The sequence below is a fragment of the Ursus maritimus genome, unplaced genomic scaffold (genome assembly GCF_017311325.1).
Source record: "Ursus maritimus isolate PB19 unplaced genomic scaffold, ASM1731132v1 scaffold_3, whole genome shotgun sequence".
Classification (NCBI taxonomy): Eukaryota; Metazoa; Chordata; class Mammalia; order Carnivora; family Ursidae; genus Ursus; species Ursus maritimus.
In genome coordinates, this window is record NW_024425563.1 from 94,603,144 (window position 1) to 94,623,751 (window position 20,608).

Here is a 20,608-nt window from a genome sequence, read left to right on the forward strand (position 1 = left end):
TCCCACGTCCCCGTCCCCACCTCCAGGGTGGGGTCTTTATTTGGCTGTTGCTGGTCTGTGTCCTTTAAAACAGACTGTGCTTTGGGAGTTCTATGGGTCGTCCTCACAACTTAATGAATCTGTGGGGTTTGTGGGAACTCCTGAATCTGGAGCTAAGTGAGGGTGCAGGTGGCCTCCGGAAATTTTGGGGGGTGGGTGTTTGCAGTCGGGACAGCATGGTGGGAACCCCGGGGCTTAGCTGTGGGGTGCCCACTGCGTGTCTGGTGGGCATGCACACTTTCCTGGAGGTCCTAACAAGGCTGTCCGAGTGGCGTCGGCACCGAGGCTCCCTATAACCACGCCTGCCCTCTGCACCCGCCACTGGACGGGGTCATGGGCTGCTGTGGAGAGAGGCCACGACGACCTCGGGGCCCCAGCCCTCCCTGCAGGCTCCACTCTGCCCCGGTCCCCATGCCAGCAACGCCTCTCAGCGGGTCCAGGGCTCCAAGGGCCAGGTGCGCAGTCTTGGAGCTCCCGGAGGCCTGTGTGTTTTGTCCCTCCTGGCAGGTGCCCCGGACAGACAGACAGACAGACGTGAAGCCAAGTGGGTTTTTATTAGCAGCAGGTAGGTAGCATCTTGTGCTCTCTGGATCCGAGAGAGAGGGTTTCTTGTCAAGCAGACTTGGGCCGGTCACTCCTGGCAGCCAGGGGCTCCTGGGGAAGCCCCTCACTGAAGGGGTTCCTCTGCAGGGGACACGGAGGCCTCAGAGGCGCGGAACCGACCATGAGGGGGGCAGGGGAGGGAGGGCCGCTCCACACCCATCCCTCCCCAGCCCTCCCCGTGGTGCGCAGGCAGGCACGGTCCCAGGGGCCAGGAGCCACATTTCCTCCTGCATTTGGGAGCCCAGCCGCCTCCCAAGGTGACGTGGCGAGGGCACAGGCCCTGCTCCGGCCGGGCTGGACCACGTCCTGCTGTCCTGTTTGGGCAAGTCTCTTGGGCCTGTGCCTCCTTTGCTTGCCCGACACCCACTCAGCCCAGACCTTCTGCTGCATCGGTGGCCGAGGCCGGGGCGCTGTCCGGGGAGGGTGTGGGGCGCTCACCTGCCTCGGGCTCCAGACACCGCATGGCACAGGCGCTGAGGCAGCACTTCCTGTTGTCCGCACACTGGTCGTCTCTGGAACACTCGTTGCTCTCCAAACAGGGTGCTGAGATCAGCGGGGCCTGCACGTGGGGGCAGCGGCCTGCCTTCTGCGCGGGAGCTGGGGAGAGAGGGCCGGCCCTTCAGGCCCTGGGACTGCCCTGCAGCTGGTGCCCCGGCCCCCAGCGCCAACGCTGCGCACCCAGAGCCCCCAGGGAGGGGACTGCGGCCTCTGCCTCGCGGAGCTGGGCCTGGGCAACGCTGGGAGGAGGTGGGCGAGCCTCAGTGGTTGGCCGGCAGGGGAACGGGCTCACTGCCGGGTGGAGTTTAGGGGGCTGGGGGGGCGGGTCACTAAGAGGGGTGTGGGTGCCCACTCAGGGTGGACCCTGGACAAAGCTGGCTCCTCCCACCCCCAGACAGGCCTCGGCATGGGGCACAGGGGCCGCGGTGTTACCGATGAAAGGGACCATGCAGGAGCGGCTGCAGGGGCTCCTGGGGCAGCATTTGGTGCCTCGGGGGCAGCTCTCATCCGAGTTGCAGGAGACCGTGCAGGCATCCTCCTCCGAGGAGCTGAGCTCCGGGCACATGGCCTGCCCTGCACACAGGACAGGCAGGTGGGTGGGGGGCCCAGTGGACTGCCTCCACGGAGGCTGCTCGGTTTGGGGGAAGGTAAGGGGGGGCGAGAGTGGGAACCAAGGGGAGTCTGGTCCACAGTACCCTAACTTGCACCCTTTCTTGAAAGGAAAAGAATATGCGGGGTGTGACCTGGGGACAAAAGGGCAGCGCTGGGGTTAAGACCCAGGGGGCCAAGGACAGGCCCACCATGCTCTGGGAGCTGTCCTGCCACAGTCGTCGGGGGACAATGGCCCAGGCCCTGCAGCACGTGGGGTTCTCCAGGCAGTGCCTTGCTCTTTTGCTGTGGGGAACCCCCAGGGGCCAGCCTCCTCCACTCTGCGCCTCCCGACCTGTCACCAACACATCAGGGCCAGCGGTGTGTCAGGGACGCACCTGGAGAAGAGGGAGTTTGGGAGGACCCTCCTGGGCGCCTCCTGAGGGGCGGCAGCTCAGGCCTACCTGGCAAGGTGAGGGCTGGGGCCGGGGCCAGAGCCAGGGCGGCCTCCAGGGCCAGCAGGGCCAGAGTTAGGCTGGCGAGACAGCGCATGGTGGCGGGTGGCAGGCGGGTGGCAGATGGTGGCCTGTGGGCCCCAGGTGCCTTTAAATGCGGCAGTGGGAGGAGGAATGTGGGGGAGGTGCTGGCGCTGGCCCAACTGGCCCAGAGGCTTCCGCCTCGGACAGGCCAGCTGCATCAGGGACACGTTTTAAAAACTTAAAAAAGTCCCTGATAAGGTGCGCCATTTCTCTTCCTTGTGCCTGAAGGGCAGTGGGGTGGGATGGGGGGCCTGGCTGCATTTGTGAAGGTCGTGGGGACAGTAGATCCTGAAAGTTGTCATCACAAGAAAAGGAAATCTGTCACAGTGAGTGCTGGTGGGTGTTAACGAGGTATCATGCTGATCGCGTCCCACGGCTTACAAACATCCAGTCGCCTTATTGCACATCTGAAGTCAATAGCGTATCTTATGTCAATGATTTGTCCAGCACAGTGTTTTCCCTGTGATGCCCCCCCCCCAACGGAGTGCCCGCATCCTGCACTCAGATCCTGGGTGTGGGGGGTGATCTGGAAGGACAGGCTGTGTCTCTTGTGGGGCCTTGTGTCTTCTTTGGAAATTTCTACAAGAACGGCTGCCTGTGTTAGAGCAGCATCGGGCCAGGGACTGTCCCAGCTGTTTCTGCGCAGGGCCGGGTGGCCACCCGGAAGTCCTCTTCCCAGAAGGGCCCACCTATGGCAGGCAGCCAGACCACGTGGCGGTGGTGGCACTCCTGGGGTGGGGAGGGAGCTTCCTCCATCCTTCTTCCCTAAGGGCCTAGGCAGGGAAGGGGCCCCAGGGTGACTGAGGGCCAGTGCCATGTGACCTCAGCCTAGGACAGCAGTCCCCCGAGGCCCTCAGCCTGTGCTCCATGCATTTCCAGATGTTTCAGCCCCAACACTCTTCCACTGGGGCTCAGGTGCCGCCAGCCCCAAGGAGCACCGTGCTGGCCTCGCACCCCCTCAGCAGAGTTCTGGGCCCTCAGCCCAGGCCCCTCCCAGGACGGCCAGCAGCCGAGATCCTGGCCAACGACAGTGACTTGCAGTCTCATGCTGGCAGTTCCCGAAATGTTCCCCCCGGAAGCCTGGGAAAGAGACAGTGCACGGGCCTGAGGATGGAAACTGGGCCCAGGAGGAGAGAGGGGTAGTGAGGCCACGGTCACTCCCTGGCGGGTCCTGCTGGCCTTTCTGTCCCCGCTCTCTGTGCCTCCCCTCCGCCAAGACCGGGGACTCAGTGTCTGCTGCCCTGGCCTCTCCCCTTCCTACACAGGCCTAGGGAAGCTTCCCTCTGGGACGGTTATTGTCTGCTCCTCCAAATCGTAATCTGCTGGGTCAGGGCCCTTGTCCATCACGTTGCTCAGCGTGTCCCCGTATCTGGGCACCTGTGGACGGTTGGGGAGGGGACTGCATCAGGCCTTTCCAGACAGTGGCCCGTGCTCTGGCCAGTGACATCTCACACCTTAGTGCGACCCTCTGACCTGGGGGCTGGAGTCCAAACACGGGTGAGCCTGAACGCCCCTCCGGACAGGGATGGTTTGGGCCCCTGACAGTTGCGTGGCCTCCAGCAGCTCCCCAGAGGGCTGCCTGGAGTTGAGGGCTGGGGTAGGTCCTGGGAATCCGGGCTGGGGGGAGCCCGTCCGCGAGGTGGAGGCCCTCAGACAGGACCTGGCCTTCCCCTGCTCCCCCCAGGCTCTCCTGTCGGGGCCGCGGAGGACTGCAGGAGCCTGGCCAAGGTGCTGGCGGACCTGGGAAGCTTTCTGTGATGCAGGTCAGATTATTTAGAAGACAACCTCTAACCGTTCTGATTAGAAGAGTAACACACGCATTGCAGGAAGCCCGCACATTCAGAACAGCGCGGAGAAGAAATGAAACTCACGCCTTATCTGCGCCCGGGAGCTGTCTCGTCGCCGGCTCGCTCGGGCTTCATCTAGGTTTCCTGCATCTGTCCATCTACCATCCATCCATCCGTCTCATGCTCCCCTACACGTCATAGATGGCCCCCCGTCCCTGCAACGATCTCGGTCACTGGGGCCATGCTGCCCCTGTGGTATAGGCACGTACGCTGAGCCCTCCCCGGGCCCTCCAGGCTTCCAGAAAGCACCATGCTCAGAGGTGGTAGACTCCGTGGTGGTGGAGAGCGGCGTTCACCCGCAGGCGAGCACCACTTGAAACATTTCCTCACCTGCGAAGGGAGCCTTTTGTGCGGCAGCCATGGGGCTGGGCCACACTGCTCTCTGAGCTCGGGGTCTCACGGGCGGGGGAGCGGAGGTCCCCGCCTGGAGTCACGAGCCGTGGCCTGGAGGGGACGCACGGCCCACAGGCCTGGGGGGTGAGAACAGGGCAAGAGGTGTTGGCGGAAGAAGCGTGGGGGCAGGGGCCCTTCTGCCTTCACAGTCCTGAGGGCAGGTGGAGAAAACAGAGGTTTCCAGGAATGATGTTGTCTTGAGCTCTCCAGCCCCGGGGCAGGGACGTGTGCCGCTTCTTGGCGTGGGGATGCGCCTGGGGATGCTTGCTGGCCCCGCGGGCCTAGCCTCAGCCCATCTTCTTCCAAGATAGGCAGGGCTTCCTGCTTCCCAGTAGCCCCTGAAAGTCAGGAGAGGTGGGGAAACTGAGGCCCCACTGTGATCACTTGGACATCATGGCCTTTGTGGGCTAAGCACACAGTATCCCCACTGGTCCTACGGGTCAGCTGGGTTGGGGTTTCCTCCAGCTCTCAAGGTGGAGACAGGGCTGGGGGGGCATTGTATACACTTGCCCCTCTTTGTGGGGAGCATCATGGCCCCTGAGTGGGGGTCTTGAGCTCAGTCCACATCACCAGGGGTCACAACCCCTGGGTGAGGGTCCTGTCCCCATCACCAGGTATCACAACTCCCGGATGAAGGTCACGTCTCCATCATCAGGTGTCACGACCCCTGGGTGGAGGTTCTGTCTCCATCACTGGTGTCACGACCCCTGGGTGGGGTTCAGTCCTCAGCCCTCCTCATCGGGGCTCTTAGGCCCAAGGACCCTTCCACACCCCAGTCTCACTGAGTCATGCCCCTGCACACAGTGGCTACACCTCCTGCCTCTCGCTCCTCTCTGGAAAGTTCTCTCCTACCCACAGTCTCTCAAGGCATCTCCTGTGCAGGGCTCCTTGGTTGGTTGGATGTCCAGGGTGAGGGGTGGGTGGCGGGAGCTGCTGGGTGGAACTTGGGCAGGAAGGCAGGTGTAGGGCTGGCGGTGTGGCTGGGGCCACCCCCGGATGAGGTGTGGCCCTCGGCCCCAGGGGAAGCACCGATGCAGGCGTCCCACCACCTGGAGGCCTGCAGGAGAGGGCGGGAGGTGCCCTCAGTCCAGGGGCCACGACTAGCGGTGTTGCTGGGCACAGAGAAACGGGGTCTTCTGGGGGGCAGCAGATATCCAAGTCACTGAAGGGGGAGGGGCTGGGAGGCTGCAGGGTCAGGACCGCAGGACGCCGTGGGGCCGGTACCGGGTCGGGTGTGGGGGGGGCTGACCAATGGATTTCACAAAGGCCGTCCGCTGGCCAACGGGGGAGCCCTGGACAGCCCACTGCCCATTCTAGTGAGAAGGGACCAGGGTGGTGGGGGTCCTGGACAGAGGAGAGCGGCCCAGCCCCCTGATCAGGGGCCCAGCCAGGCCGTGGCGGGAGCGCAGAGGGGAGGGGACCTGCTGTCTGGTGTCTGCCCTCACCCTCAGACTCCCTGCCCTGGCGGCATGTCCTGCTTCAGAGCCAGCCGGGGCAGAGAGGTAGCACACAGCGGGCCCGCCGCGGGAGGAGCCCTCCCACCAGCCCGGGGAGCCAGAGGGGCTGAGGTGTGGATTTGGAACAGGCCCTGGCGGGACCCCAGGGCCAGGCCAATGGCCACGTCATCACAGCTCACCTGAGATGGCGAGGGTGTGAGGGTGCCCACACTGGCTCAGAGGCTCCCAGGGCCCAGGGCAGGGGTGAGGGTTGGAGAAGCCCTTGGACTTCCTCTCCAGCAGACGCTGAGCTGGGGGGGGGGGCTCCAGCAGAGGAAATTGTGCTTCCCTTGACAATCTCGCAGCCTCGTCCCCTCCCCTGGCATTTAAAAATCTCATTTTCCTTCCCAACGTTCAGAGAACGGGAGACTTTCTGTTAAAATCTGCTTTCTGGTGGGGGGCGCCTGGGTGGCACAGTCATTAAGCGTCTGCCTTCGGCTCAGGGCGTGATCCCGGCGTTATGGGATCCAGCCCCACATCAGGCTCTTCCGCTGGGAGCCTGCCCCTTCCTCTCCCACTCCCCCTGCTTGTGTTCCCTCTCTCACTGGCTGTCTCTGTCAAATAAATAAATAAAATCTTTAAAAAAAAAATCTGCTTTCTGATGGGGACACGGGAAGGCCTACCGGGCAAGGGGCACAGGCGTGTGTCCACGGCAAGGGCGTCCCCGTCGCTTGGGTGGGCAGATGCCCGGAGGCAGGCAGGGGAGGGGAAGGCTTCCTGGTGGAGGGGGCGCAGAGCTGGTGGGGGCTGCAGGCCTGGGGGGCTGGAGGGGCTAAGGAGAGGCGGGGTGTCCCGTGTGATCTGTATATGTGTATCTGTACATTGATACGCACGGAGTTCAAGTACACGCGGATCCGCGTGCGCATGTGTGTGTGTTTATGTGTAGACTGTTTATATCAGTACAAATGTATCTACATCTATGTGCAGCCCCTTAGTGCCCAGTGCACTTTCCAGAATGACCAGGGAGTTCTTTTCCTCTGCAGCGGCCTCCTGGGAAGGATCTGGACTCTGTCTCCGGGCCTGGCCAGACCCCAGACTCCGGCCGGCCCTGAGATGCACGGCTGGCAGGGGGCCCTCGGCCTGTGCTCCAGACGTGCTGTTACAGCTTTAACAGCACAGAAAGGCGGGTCCTGGGGTCTACACCAGTGCACTCGGAGCCGACCAGTCCCCCACCTGGGGCCAAGGGACCGTGATGGGAAAGTGACGTAAGGCGTGTCAGCCCAGGGCTGAGGTGGGGTCCCCCCACCCCACACCTGTCGACCACGGCTTAGAGGCCAGCCGGGTGCAGCCAGGGCTGCCCAGGGCTCCTTCCTGGTTGGAAGCAACGAAAACGCTGTCCTCTGGCCAAGGCCCGAGAGGCAGGAGGTGGACACGGGCTCGGTGTGCAGGGCTTCCTGGGGCTGCCAAAGCCTGCCTAGGGGCCCGTGCGGACGTGGCCACTTATCCCCTGCAGGTCCGAGAGACGTGGACCAGTCCTTGTTTAAGCGGAAGCCATCAGTACACCTCTCTTGACAATCGGCGGAGTGACTTCGTGGAAAATTAGCAGGTACGTGGAAATACTCGGTTCCAGGGTCACCCACCAGGACCGCCCTGACGTCGACGGGCACACACACCAACAGCAGGGCGCACGTTCTCTTCAAGCACCCACACCCCAAGATGGGCTCATCCTGGCCACAGAGCGAGTGAAGCCACGGAGTGTTTTCCATGACCACAGGGAATTACAGTAGAAATTAATAACAGAAAATAATAGGAAAGGCCCCCAAACTCTTGGCAACTAAACAACTCGCTTCTAAATAATCCGCGGGTCAAAAGGAAGCCCCAGGGACCCGGAAGGACCACTGGAACTGGATGACGAGGGAGATCCGGCATATTCCAACCTGGGGGCGTGGCCAAGGCGGTGCTGGCGCTGGAAATGGGGAAAGGCTCTTGTCAGTCCTCTGAGCGCTCCCCTGAAGGAGCCGAGAAAGGAAGAAGGAAGAGCAAACAAAGGAAAGGAATAATAAAGATAAAGGTAGAAATCAATAAATCCGGCACAGAAACACAGAGAAAAATGAACGAAGCGAAGTCCCCCACAGGCTCTGGGTTTGGGAAGATCAATACCATTGATAAACTGCTAACAAGGAAAAGGCGGGAGACAAAGGGGCAGCATCTGTGCTGAAAGTGGGGATGTGGCCCGGGAGGGTGGTGGGGGAATCCCGGGGACAGATGGCTCCTCCTTTCACGGCCCCTGTGACACCTTGGACAGAAGGGACCGGCTTCCCAACCACACTGGCTGACCTCACCCAGGACCAAGCAATTAGGGAACTGAGCTTGTAGATGAAAATTCCTGAAAAAGAAACCTCCAGGCCCAGAGGGATTCACTGGTTACATGTCCCAAACATGTAAGGAAGATTTAAGAACCAATCTCCACAATCAGTTCTAGAAAATGGAACAGGAGGGAGCCCTTCCCAACTCATGTTATACCAGCAGTATTACACTGAGCCCACCCAAATCTCACAGAGTCAGCAAAGCACGCATACACGCAGACATGTGGACACACAGACACACAGACATATGGACACACAGATATGCAGACACACAGACATATGGACACACAGACATACGGACACACAGACAGACACACAGGCACAGACACATGGAGAGACAGAGAGGCACACACAGACGCACACAGACACACAGACAGAGACAGAGAGACAGAGAGACACAGGCACACAGACATACGGACAACAGACACACACATAGACACACAAACATATGGACACACAGACAGACACACAGACACAGACATATGGACAGACACACAGACACAGACACATAGACACACAGACAGACACACAGATAGATGGACACACACACAGATAGACGGACACACAGACACACAGACAGATACACAGACATACACAGACACACAGACACACTGACATAGGGACACACGGATACATAGAGAGACGCAGACACACACAGACCACAGACATATGGACACACACAGACATACACAGACACAGACACACACACAGACACACAAACAGAGACATACAGAGACAGAGACACACAGACAGACACACAGACTCAGACACACGACACACAACACAGACAGACACAGAGACAAACAGACACAGACAGACGCAAAGACACAGACACACAGACACACACACACAGACACAGACAAACAGGCAGACACACACACGGACACACAGACACAGAAGTCCTCGACGAGCATGGGCAGGAACTCAGTCCTGTGTACAAAGAACTACACAGCATGAGCACGTGGGGCGTGTTCCCGGGGTCCGAGGCTGGTTCAGCGTGTGAAAACCAATTGGCGTACTCTACTCTATACAGAGTATAAAGAAGAAACATCAGGATAAACACTCTCAGAAAGTTAGGAATAGAAGGGAATTTCCTTGGCTTGATAACATCTATAATGCCGTTCCTGTGAAAATCCCAGGGAGATTCTTAGTAGTCATGGTCAAGGTCATTGTAAAATTTTACGTTGGAAGGCAAAGGGACCTGAGTAGCTAAAAGGACTTGGGGGAAGAATAAGAAGGGAGAAAGCCACGTGCTTGGTGAAGGATGTCTGTGGCTGTAGCAGTCAGGATGGTGCGGGACAGGCAAAGGGACAGACACCCGGGACGGTGGGATGGAACACGGTGTCCACCCGTAGCCCCACACAGACAATGGATTGTTGGACACAGATGCAAAGCCAATTCAGCGGTAAGGAAGTGTCATCTTTCTGGCTGATGGTGCCGGAACAATTGGGCATCCATAGGGGAAAGAGTGAACTTTGACCTAAACGTCACACCCTATAGAAAAATTAACCCCACATGGCTCACGGGGGGCAGCATGATGAAGGACCCATGGGATCTCTCCGGATTGCAAATAAAAAGTTGAAAATGTAATAAAAATCCCAACAAAAATGAAACCTGAAGGAAAGACATTCAAGACCTAAAACGTGGAAAAATACGTTATGTTCATAGATCAAAAGATTTAATCATTGTGGATGTTCCTTGTTCCCAAATTGATTTCCAGAGTCAGCACAATCCTGGTGAAAATCCTGAGGTTAATCTTGAGCCCCCCGGGAGAAGAGAGTTCTGACGTTCTTGAAGGACCCCTGCCTGAGGGCTTTGCGGAGTCCTGCATCAGGACTAAACCATGGTGTATGGCTCCTTTATTGTGGGGCTAAATTTGGTTTACAAATATTTAGTGGAGAATTTTTGTTGAATTTTAGTTGAGGTTTTGATAAATCTATATTCACCAGGGATATTGGTCTGTAGGTTTTTTTCCCCTTGTAGTGTCCTTGCTTGGCTTTGGTATCAGAGTGAGTCTGCCCTCGTAAAATGAGTTTGGGAGTGTTCTTCCCTTTTCAATTTTTTGGAAGAGTTAGAGAGATTGGTATTAATTCTTTTTTTTTTTTTAAGATTTATATATTTATTTTAGAGAGAGAGAGAGAGTACTCATGAATGGGAAGAAGGGGAGAGAGAATCTCAAGCAGACTCCGTGCTGAGCTTGGAGCTGGACACGGGGTTCGATCCCACGGCTCTGAGATCATGATGTGAGCTGAAATCAAGAGTGGGACGCTTAACCGCCTGAGCCTCCCAGACACCCCAACAATATAGTATTTGTTAATTAGAGTACGTACATTGCTTTTTTTAGACACAATGCTGTTGCACGCTGATAGACCACAGGGTCGTAAAAACATCACTTTTATAGGCATGGGGAAACCAAACAATTCACTTGACTTGCTTCATTGCAATACTCACTTTATTGCAGTGCTCTGGACGTAATACCTGTATTTTGATTAACTAGGCAAATGGCAAGTTGGGAAAATTGTGGGTGTTTTTTTTTTTTTTGTAGTGTCATGTTGCCTTGATTTTTCATGTTTCTTGAAGTTTTGTGCTACCGTCTTCAAAAGGGAAAGGGCAGTCACGACCTGCAGTCGTTACTGACTGTCTTCACCGACTGACTCCCGGAGAGACATACCTTTCTGACTCTGTTAGGGATTCTCAGGCTTTCTCACACCTGTGGACACACCTCCTCCCCGCTCCTTGCCCCCACCCGTGGCAGAATTTATTAGCTTGCCCGCTTTCCCTCTACCTGCCAAGTCAAGCCCTGTGCCCCCAGCCTCTCCTTTGCTTTCCCAGAGGGTGCTAAACCTTGTTTGGGTCTCTCCCTGGCCCGCGAATCTGGGCTGGCTTTCTGGGCATGCCCACTAGCTGTCTGCAAGAGCTCTCTCTCGCCCCTGTTGGGGGCTCGGGAATGGGCACAGGTTGCTGTCCATGGTGTGTGTGTGTGTGTGTGTGTGCGCGTGTGCATGTGTGCGTGTCCGTGTGTGCGTGTGCATGTGTGTGTGTGGCACATGGAGTGCTGGGGCTGCCCTGGGCCCAGGCAAAGGTGAGGGAGACTCCTTCCAGGTCCCTTGGCATTTGGTGTTGGTGACAGACCGGCTGAGCGGCTGAGTCCTCAGAGGTGTGGGGCGGTTTCCTGCTCAGCAGCCTTTGGTCCCCGGGTCAGCAGCCTGGGTGGGGGCCTGGCTTCTCAAACCAGCTTTCCTCGGTCTTGGAGCACAGTGGGGTTTCACAGGCTCCTGGCTGGACCCCACAGCCCCTTGAAACCACTGTTGTCTGTGGCCGCATGCCACGTTGCTTTTGTCGAGGGGGACATGAGTGAGGGATGTCCTGTTTGGTCACCTTTGGGACGTCATCCAGACTTTACTCTTCAATGCAGGACAAGGACTCCTGCCTCCTGTTTTGAGGACTCAACGAGCTTTCCAAGGGGGCATGTTCCCCAGACATGGCTCTCAGCCTCACCCATCTTACTGGAGATCGCACGGCTCTGCCCTCCTGTTGCTGTCTGTGTGCCTCAGGTCCCAGGGGAAGACCCTCGTAAGTCCCCCCGGGAGCCTGGGAGGCCGACCTCAGCAGGTCATGCTGTCGGCAGGATCTCCTTCCTATGCACTGTTGGGGTTAGAGGTTTGAAGCTGACTTGATTTTTTAGGAACTGTGCAATATTCATCAGCATTCGACCAGGAGCCCCATCCCCCACCAGTGAGGGGGGCGTCTCCGTGGTAGAGGCCCCTCACCTTGCTTCTCTCTCTCCTCCTGCCCCGGTGGTCAGCTCTGCCCTGTCGGCTCCATGGGTGCTCCTCATGCCAGCCCTCTGTTTTTCTCAAGCTTCTCCTCTTCTGGATCTCACACGGCTGAGTCCACGCAGCTCTTATCTCCCGGGCCAACACTGAGTGCATAGCCACCCAGGCAGCCCACCCTGGCCGTGGGGAGCATTGCGCTGTCTGACCCCACAGCAGCCCCTCGAGGGGCATCGTCCACTGTCTGCTACAAGGAGACAGGCGTGGAGAGGAAGACACGGGAGTCAGGGTCTGAAACAAGGTGTCCAACTTCAAAAACAGCAACTACCTTCTTAAAATTTTTCACACGGATTGCTTGTTGAAATTGTCCTGCCCTGCCTTGGTTACGATTTATGGTGAGGCTCACAGGGGTAGTGAGGAGACTATCCGTGGGCACGGGCATGCCGTACCAACGTTGGGCCCCTTGGTTGCTAGAAGTCCCTGTAGAAACTTTGAGCAAGAAGGAAGGGGGCCACGAGGGTGGGTGTGCCAGACGGCTGTAGGCGGGGATACCATCGAGACGCAACTTCAGGGTCCCACAGTGTCAGGTTCCTATCTCCTGGCCAAGAAATGTTATTCTGTGAGCATATAACAGTGACTTCATTCCTCAGGGAAGGATGCTTATTGGCCAAGACACGTAATCGATTCTTCCAGCAGCAGATCAATGTCCCATCAAAATAACCACCGCCAGAACAGAACGCAGTCGGACACCAGGGTGGTTAGTGTGGTTTCCCAGGAGACGGAGCCACGTGGAAAACCAAATGGCAACTGGAACCCTGGCTGCGTGGCGTTTAGTCAGAGATGTGATGGCCTCAGGCTGGCACATGCGCATCCCGGCGGCGTGGGACTGTGAGCTCCAGGTCCCTGTCTCAGCAGACTTGGACAGACACCTCACTGCCAACGCTCCTGGGTGCCTGGGTGCGCGGCTTCTTCTCTTCCTCCTCCCCCTCGCCCTCCTTCTCCTCTCCTCCCCCTCATCCTCCTTCTCCTCCCCTCCCTCCCCCTCCTGCCCTTCTCCCTTCCCCTCCTCCCTCCTCCGTTCCCCCTCCTGTACCTCCCCTCCTCTCCCTCCTCCCTTCCCCTCCTCCCCCTTCCTCCTCTTCTTCCTCTCTCCCTCTTCCTCCCCCTACTCTCTCCTCCCTTCCCCTCTCCTCCTCCCCCTACTCTCCCTCTCCCTCCTCCCTTCCCCCTCCTGTACCTCCCTCTCCTCTCCCTTCTCTCTTCACCTCCCTCCCCCCTTCCCCTCCTCCACTTTATATTTCCTTGCTTTGCAGAGGGTTTCCACCCTGTGAATCTCTTTATTCTGTGTTGCAATCATCAAGTATTAACTTTAGAAAAGGGTTCTACAATAACCAAGTGGTAAAATGATCATAACAAATCAAGTAAAAAAAAATCTGGCATCTTCCCTGTTATTTAATTTTACATGAATCTCGTTTAAAACATTAAAAAGCAGTTTGCACGGCCAAATGAGATTCTTTCTTTCTAAAATAAGTTTGCAAGAGATGGTATCTATTTCCTTTCGATTCACTTCATTTCTGTTTTTCCCTGAAATGATGTGTATTATTTCTATGAATGGGGGAAAACACAAACAAAAAATAGGGATGTCACCTGTGCTCCCTGAGTGGGGCCTGTGGACTGGCCAGGGACGCTCTGTGTGCTGGCCTTCAGCCTTCAGCCCCAGCATGTGCTCACCCAGCTATGTTACCACCTGATGGCCCAGCTGCTCCACAGACCGTTGAGGCCAAGGACCTGTTTCCTCCAGGCTTCTAGGGGTATTTCCGGTGATGTCTCTGTGCTTTCTCTGGCTGCCTCTGGGCTCTCTCTGCTCTACCTCTGGCTATCTCTTGCTGTCTCTGTGCTCTCTCTGAGCTGTCTCTGGCTGTGCACTGTCTCTGACTGTATCTGGGCTGTCTCCGTGCTATGTTTGCGCTGTCTCTGACTGTCTGTGTGCTGTCTCTGTGCTATCTCTGGGCTGTCCCAGCTCCCTTGCACCAGCCCCACTGGGTCACCCGCATCTCCGCACAGATTGTGGGGTATGCCCTGGTGATCTGGGCAAGGCGCCCCCTGAACCTCTGCAGTGGGGGAAGGTGTGCAAACCAGGAGCTGTGTTCTAAATTTGCTGAGCTGCAGTTATTCAGATCAACAGTGGCTCCATCGAGGGGTCCTTAGGGCTGCAGGAGGGACACCAGAGGGGGACCTGCAGGGAGGAGGAGCCACCCTTGCCTTCGCTCGCTTGGGGTGGGGTCATTCCTTCCTCTGAGGCCTGAGCACCTGCCCAGGGAGGCCCTGCGCACCTGCAAGGCACCAGTGTGGCCAGCCCGTCGCTGCGGCGATGGTGGCGGGTCCTAGCAGTGTGCCTGTTGCCCCCCACATTTCCTCCGCACCTGGTACTGCATGCAGACCCCAAGATAGTCAGAAGTGAAATTCACAGTGAGGTCCTCGGGTGACTGCCAGAGCCAAGGAGTTGGACCCTGCGGTTGCCTGCCCCTTCCCCAGAGCCAACTTCCCCCTGGATCTGGGCACTGGGTTTTTGGGGGGCTCTGTGGTCGGTCCGGTCCGTGCACCTGAGTGTCCACCTGCGCCCTGAACTTGCAGATCCCACGGCGCTCCACGTGCCTGCAGGGACAGGGGTGCTGTGCAGGGGGGATGGCAGCCCCGACCCCCCAAGTTCTGGGGCACACTCTTGTTCTCCCCACTGGTCCTGTTCTTCTTGTGAGCAACGTGGCTACCTGCTCCTGGCCCCTGGTAGAGACCACCGTCTAGTCAGGCCACAGGAAGTGACCAGGTGGCCCCCGTTTCTCACCCTGACGCACGCTTCATGTATTCATCAAGTCAGTGAGGTCGGTGCATGCAGTAGGAGTGCACATGTGCACACACATACATGTACACACACATCAGACGTGCACACATATGCGCACGCACACACATGCAAGCAGGCATGCACACACACATTTGCAACACACACACACACACACACACACACACACGACATAAAACCCACCAAGGGCCACTTCCGGCATGGCGGGAAAATGAGAAAACAGAAAGGAACATAAATTAAAAATCCCTCCAAATCCCTCCAGATCCAGCAATGACCAGGGATAACATTGTGGTGTATTCTCCTCACAACATTTTCTGATTGATTCTACTAAGTTGAAATCAAAAGAAGGTGAACTTGCTTTGTTCACTTAAAAGGGACGTGGATGACGGTGAATGAGTAAACAGAACGTGAGCGATCCACACTGTGGTCTGTCCTCGGCCTGGAAGAGGAAGGACACTCTGACACCTTCTCCAGCTGGATGAACCCGGGGGACGTGATGCTGAGTGGAATGAGCCACACACGGAAGGACACACTGTAGGGGTCCCGTTCTGGGAGGTGCTGAGACGCGTCCAAGCCACAGAGACAGAGAGGAGACGGTGGGCACCAGCGCGGGGGCAGGGGATGGGGGCTAGCGTCTCATGGGGACAGAGCTTCAGTGCGAGGAGAAAGTTCTAGGGACAGACCTGGTGGTGGCCGCGCCCAAGGGGAATGTGCTCAACGCCACTGAAGGGTGCACTTGGTGAGGACGGGGAGTGCGATGCCATGTGCATTTATAATAACAGTGAAAATGATAGTGATAATAAGACATAGAGTTGGGTCCTGGGTCCTGGGGCAGCTGGGAAGTGGCTGCGGGTCCCCGTCTCCAACCCCGGGCCTGGGGGACAGCCCCCTCGCCCCCTTGCATGGTCCCACAGGGCACTGAGGATGAAGATGCAGTGCTCGTGGTCTGTCGGCAGGGGGAGCCAAGCGCCCATGCACCTGCCCGCTGCTATGGCCTCTCAGGCCACAGCTTTGCAGGGGACCCTCCCAGAGCTAGCGGGCCTGCCTGACCTCAGCCCCTCCCACGCTGGTGCATACCCAGTGGGGCGGTTCTCTGATTGGGCTGCCAGGCTACTCACGGGGGGCAAGACCACTCAGGGTCACCCTGGAGGGCCTGGTTGACTGCAGGGACTGTGCCTACTGGGAGCCTTGGGGGAGGCGCCTGTCTTATCCAGAGGACTTACACTCACCTGTGCTGTCCCTTCCCCAGAGGACCTGCCAAGGGGTCCAGGAGCCTGGAGAGACCCCTCCTCCATGAGAACACACACTCAGTCTTCCATCTGGGAACAGTAAGTGCGTGGGGACAGGACTGTCAGGGAGTTGTCTGCAGGCTTGCTGGAGCAGGTGGGACTTGATGGCCTCGCTTTCTTGATGTAGAAGCCACCTGCTCAGGGCCGTAGGGCGGCAGGGGGAGACACACCGGGTTGCCAGGAATGACAGCTGCTCTTGGCCCCAGCCATCTCAGTCCTCCCCACCATCACTCCCACCTTCCTCCGGCTGTGCCCATGTATCTCAGCTTGGAGTGGCCCTCCTAGCCTTGGTCCTCACCCCTAATCCGGGAATGAGGCAGGGCAGTGGGCAGTGACTTTCTCCAGCTTCAAGATTTTATTTGTCAGAGAGAGAGAGAGAGAGAGAGAGCGCTCAGGGGTAGGAAGAGAAGGAGAGGGAGAGGGAGAACTCCCCGATGAGCAGAGAGCCTGCCTTGTGGCTCCGTCCCAGGACCCTGAGGTCCTGACCTGAGCCGTGCCACGTGGGGAGAAGCAGACACCAGGAAGTGGGTGAGATTTGCTTGAGCCTCTTGAAGGAGAGGTGAGCAAGTTTGGGGAGCTTGGGGTAGATTCCTATAAAAGCTGATTGGGCCTGTTCTCAAGGGCGTCTGGGCTGAGCTGAGGGCAGTTGTGGAGCTGAGAAACTCAGCTGAGCATGACATTCTCCTCCTTGGGGGCGGGGCTGCATTCCGGGGTTGGACCCCTGGGCCCGGCAGGAGTACCAGGGGGCTGGCGGGGGGGAGGGCTGGCTGGGTGCAGGGACACCACCTTCTGGAACTGAGACAGCCCAGAGCTAGAGCAAAGCCCTCTCAGATGCCCACTGACTGCCTGCGCCGAGCCCTGCCCCAGACCAGGCCAGGGTGCTGGCCCCAGGCACAAGAGAGGAGAGGACAGGCAGCAGGAGGACCCACGGGGGAGGACATTCCCAGCGAGTGGGCTGGAGGGGAGTCAAAGGGGTCTGGCAGCTCAGCAGAGGCAACTCTGAGCGCTTCTGTGAAGGGGCAGGAGGAGAGAAGTGGAGAGCCAGGCCCGAGGAGGAGGCCCAGGACATAGGCTGGCCCGTGGGCAGGTGCAGGTCCTCTCTACGGGGAGCAGACAGCCTTGGGGAAGAGCGGTAGGCTCTTCTGGGCTGGCAGCTTGTGAGCTCGGGGAAGGAACCAGATGTCAGGGCAGCCCCTGCCTTGGACCTGATCTGTCCTCTCTGCCCTGAGGCCTGAGGGCTGCAGCTGGGTTCCAAGGCTTCCCCGGGATCCTGGGATCCCGCGTCAGCTTGGCTCCCGCAGGTGGGGGCTTCTGTCTCTGGAGGGAGGGATCCAGGCTACAGTGCATTTACATGCGTCATCCTCAGGCAGCCCCTGAGTCAACCAGCACCCCCTATTGTGAGCACGGAACCTAACCCACCTGTCCGGGGTGTCCCCTTCCCCTCCTCTTCCCCTCTCCAGCTCATTCCCCCACCAGGACAGCCTCTTCTGTCTGCCCTGGGCATGCCACACCTGTGCACCCACAGCTTACACAGCAAACATGCATCAGTACTCACTAGCCTGGGTGACTGGCTCCACCGGGAGGCTGTCCTGCTCAGGGTGGGTTCAGATTGCCCAGGTCCCGACCCAGCCCAGATGTCTGAGTGGCTGGAACGTGGTGGGAGCTCATCCCAGAGCTCCCCACAGGGCTGCTCCTTGTCCAGGATGAAGCAGTTCTGCACAGTGTGGAGCGAGAACTGCCGATCTCTTCTGTCCCAGCCTTGGAGTTCCCCGAACATCCCTTCTGCCATGATCCAGGGGTCACCGCAAATGCTAATGCCAGCCTGGATCTGGACAGGGTGGTGGCCATCTCTGAGGACTGTTGACCTGCCTCTCTGGAGAGGAGAGGAGAGAAGCAAGCTTGGGGCAGGGGAGGTACCTGTGTGCCTGTGGGGGGGGGGTTCATGTGCCCGGCAGGTGCCAGGCCAGGAAGGAGTCAGGATGAGGGGGAAGGGCAGGGGCCTTTCCTAACCCCTTCTCACTAAATGTGGGAACCCCCTGCACCAGCAAACTCTTGCCCAGTGCCCCCCCCCCCCAGAGCACAGGAGGCTTCCACAGGGACGCCCTCTAGTGGGGACAAGGGGTGGTCTGTGGAGCACGGAGGAGCTCCTGAGCCTGGGGGGTGCATGGGACCTCAGAATGGGGGAGGGGAGAGCATCCCCGACGGGGGAGCGGCTTCAGCCAGGTCCAAGGTGGAGTGTGCAGGCCCTGGGGTTCTCCTACTATCATTGCTGCAGCCCTGCCTGGCCCCGCTGTTCATTCCCAAGGACTAGTCCCACGGAATCACAGCCCCCAGGCTAGCCCAGGCTTCTGGCTGCTGTCCCTCCCCTCCCTCTTTAATTCTAGCATTTGTTTAAGGTAAAAGAAATATCAATATGCATTAGTAAGATTTATAGACATAGAATCTTTCATAACTTATTTTCTTAAGGGAGGAGATGACTACTGTGGCTCAGTTGGGGAAGAAAGTAGAGATAAACTAGCCTTTGGTGGGCATATCTGAGTAAATGCAAGACTCTGTAAGCCTCCCAGGTCAGAAGTGCAGTGCAAATTTGCAGACGGGGAAATCGAGGTCCATTTATGTCAGGCAACTTAATCAAGATCATATAGTGATTGCAGAGCTAGATTCAAACTCATTTCTCTTGAATTCCAAAACTATACTGTCTACGAGAAAAAGAATCAAGAAAACCTACCTAACCTATTTGACACAGAAATAGCGGTTTCATTTATTCCACTAATATTTACTGGGATCCTTTTGTGTGACTTGAAGGGACTGATCTTAGAAAAGCAAGGAAGAAGGCACCTGGGTGGCTCAGTCAGTTAAGCATCTGACTCTTGATTTCAGCTCAGGTCATGATCTCGGGGTTGTGAGATCAACCCCTGCTTTGGGCTCTGCGCTTGTGGGGAGTCCGCTTGAGATTCCCTCTCTCCCTCCCCCTCCCTCCCCCACTCCAGGCTCCTTGCGGTCAGGTCTTCCTGGTTACCAGTCACTCCCCTGGCCCTGATTTTGTCCTTTGAGGTTTCCCAGAGGTCACAGGGCAGGGACCAGGGCCTGAGGACTGGGGCGCGCACCAGCGTGCTGTACCTGCCCAGGCCCCATCCCTTTTTGGTGCAGAGGGGTGCAAAGGCACAGGGAAGCCCCCAGAAAGGTACCCTGGGGGCCCTGGGGCCAGTAAGGACTCAGGGATGAGCCGCTTCACTCTGGTGGCCCCTCCCTGCTCCAGCACACAGGGCTCCCCACCCCTCCGCGGCCCCACCTCTCCTCCGGCTGGTGCCACCCCCGCACACCCTCCCCTCCAGTCTTTCCTGCCCTCGGAGCAGCACAGCACTCCAGCCCCAGGCACCTTCCCGGCCCTCGGCCGCCCGCTCCCCGCCTCCAGGCGCACTCCCGGACGCGCACCCACTCCTTCCCGCTCCTTAGGCCGCTCCTCCCCCCCAGCCGCCCCCGTCCTGCCAACCGCGCGCTCGCCGCCGGCAGCACCCTGAAACGGGAGGGCCGGGGCTAGCACCGGGGGTGGGGGGCGTGTCTTGAGGGTGTGCGCTCCGGCTAGGGGGCGAGTTCTGGGGGAGGTGGGGCGCGTCCCGGGTGGGCGCGTCCCGGGAGGGCGCGTCCCGGACAAGCGCGCGTTCTGGAAGCAAGAGTGTCCCCGGTGGGTGGGCGCGTCCCCGAGGGGGAGGGCGCAGTCTAGGGGCGGGCTCTCCGCGGCCCCACCCTCGACCACGTCCCCCGGCGCCCCCCGCGCACCCAGCCGGGACCGAGCCTACCGCGCGCCACAGCCATCCGGCCATGGAGACGCGAGAGCGGCGGCGCCCGCAGTTTCGGCTGCTGCTGCTGCTGCTGCTCTGCGGTAAGGGGCCGCGGGGTCCGGAGCCAGGGCGCCCCGACCTCCTCCGGGGCCACGGGGACCCGCGCGGGCTTCGACCTCCCGCGCCCCCGCCGGGCCGCGCCTCCTGCCCTGCACGGATCCTGGCCTGCCCGGCGCGCCTGGCTCCGGAGAGGCGAGGCGTGACCCCGGCGCCGTCCCCAGCCTCCGAGGGAGGGTCCTGTCTACGGTCCCCGGAGGAGCCGAAGGCGACGGACCGGGGCTGGGAAGGGGGACGTGGGGTCTTGTGCAGGATCTGCCCGGCTGGGGCCACGCCTGCTCCTCGCAGCTGCGATGTCCCGGGTCTCACTGCCAGCGGGCTGGGGTGGCCTGCCAGCGCGACTCCCCGAGCGAGCACAGGCGGCGCAGGTCCGGCTCGCACTTCGCTGTTAGGTAGTGAGCTCTCCGTCCTGGGGCTCTTGCGTGAACCCCACTCTCAGGGCTTGGGTGAGAGGAATCCAGACCCCATAGGGCTGGTGCTT

At 58.9% G+C, this 20,608-nt stretch overlaps 1 protein-coding gene across 1 annotated transcript; it reads right to left on the reverse strand.

The window, feature by feature from the left end:
* Positions 1 to 1,009: 1,009 nt before the first annotated feature.
* Positions 1,010 to 2,280, reverse strand: LOC103674676 (whey acidic protein-like). Its single transcript, XM_008703590.2, has 3 exons — positions 2,193 to 2,280; positions 1,573 to 1,713; positions 1,010 to 1,239 (listed from the first exon to the last, which is right to left on the reverse strand). The coding sequence occupies exons 1-3, from the start codon at positions 2,278 to 2,280 to the stop codon at positions 1,010 to 1,012; spliced, it is 459 nt and encodes a 152-aa protein (XP_008701812.1).
* Between the last annotated feature and the right edge of the window lie 18,328 nt (positions 2,281 to 20,608).

Coding starts and splice junctions, on each gene's coding strand:
- LOC103674676 (XM_008703590.2), bottom strand. CDS start 2,280: ATGCGCTGTCTCGCCAGCCTAACTCTGGCCCTGCTGGCCCTGGAGGCC. Junction 1,714..2,192: donor CCCAGCCCTCACCTTGCCAG/GTAGGCCTGAGC, acceptor TCCTGTGTGCAG/GGCAGGCCATGTGCCCGGAG. Junction 1,240..1,572: donor CTGCATGGTCCCTTTCATCG/GTAACACCGCGG, acceptor CTCTCTCCCCAG/CTCCCGCGCAGAAGGCAGGC.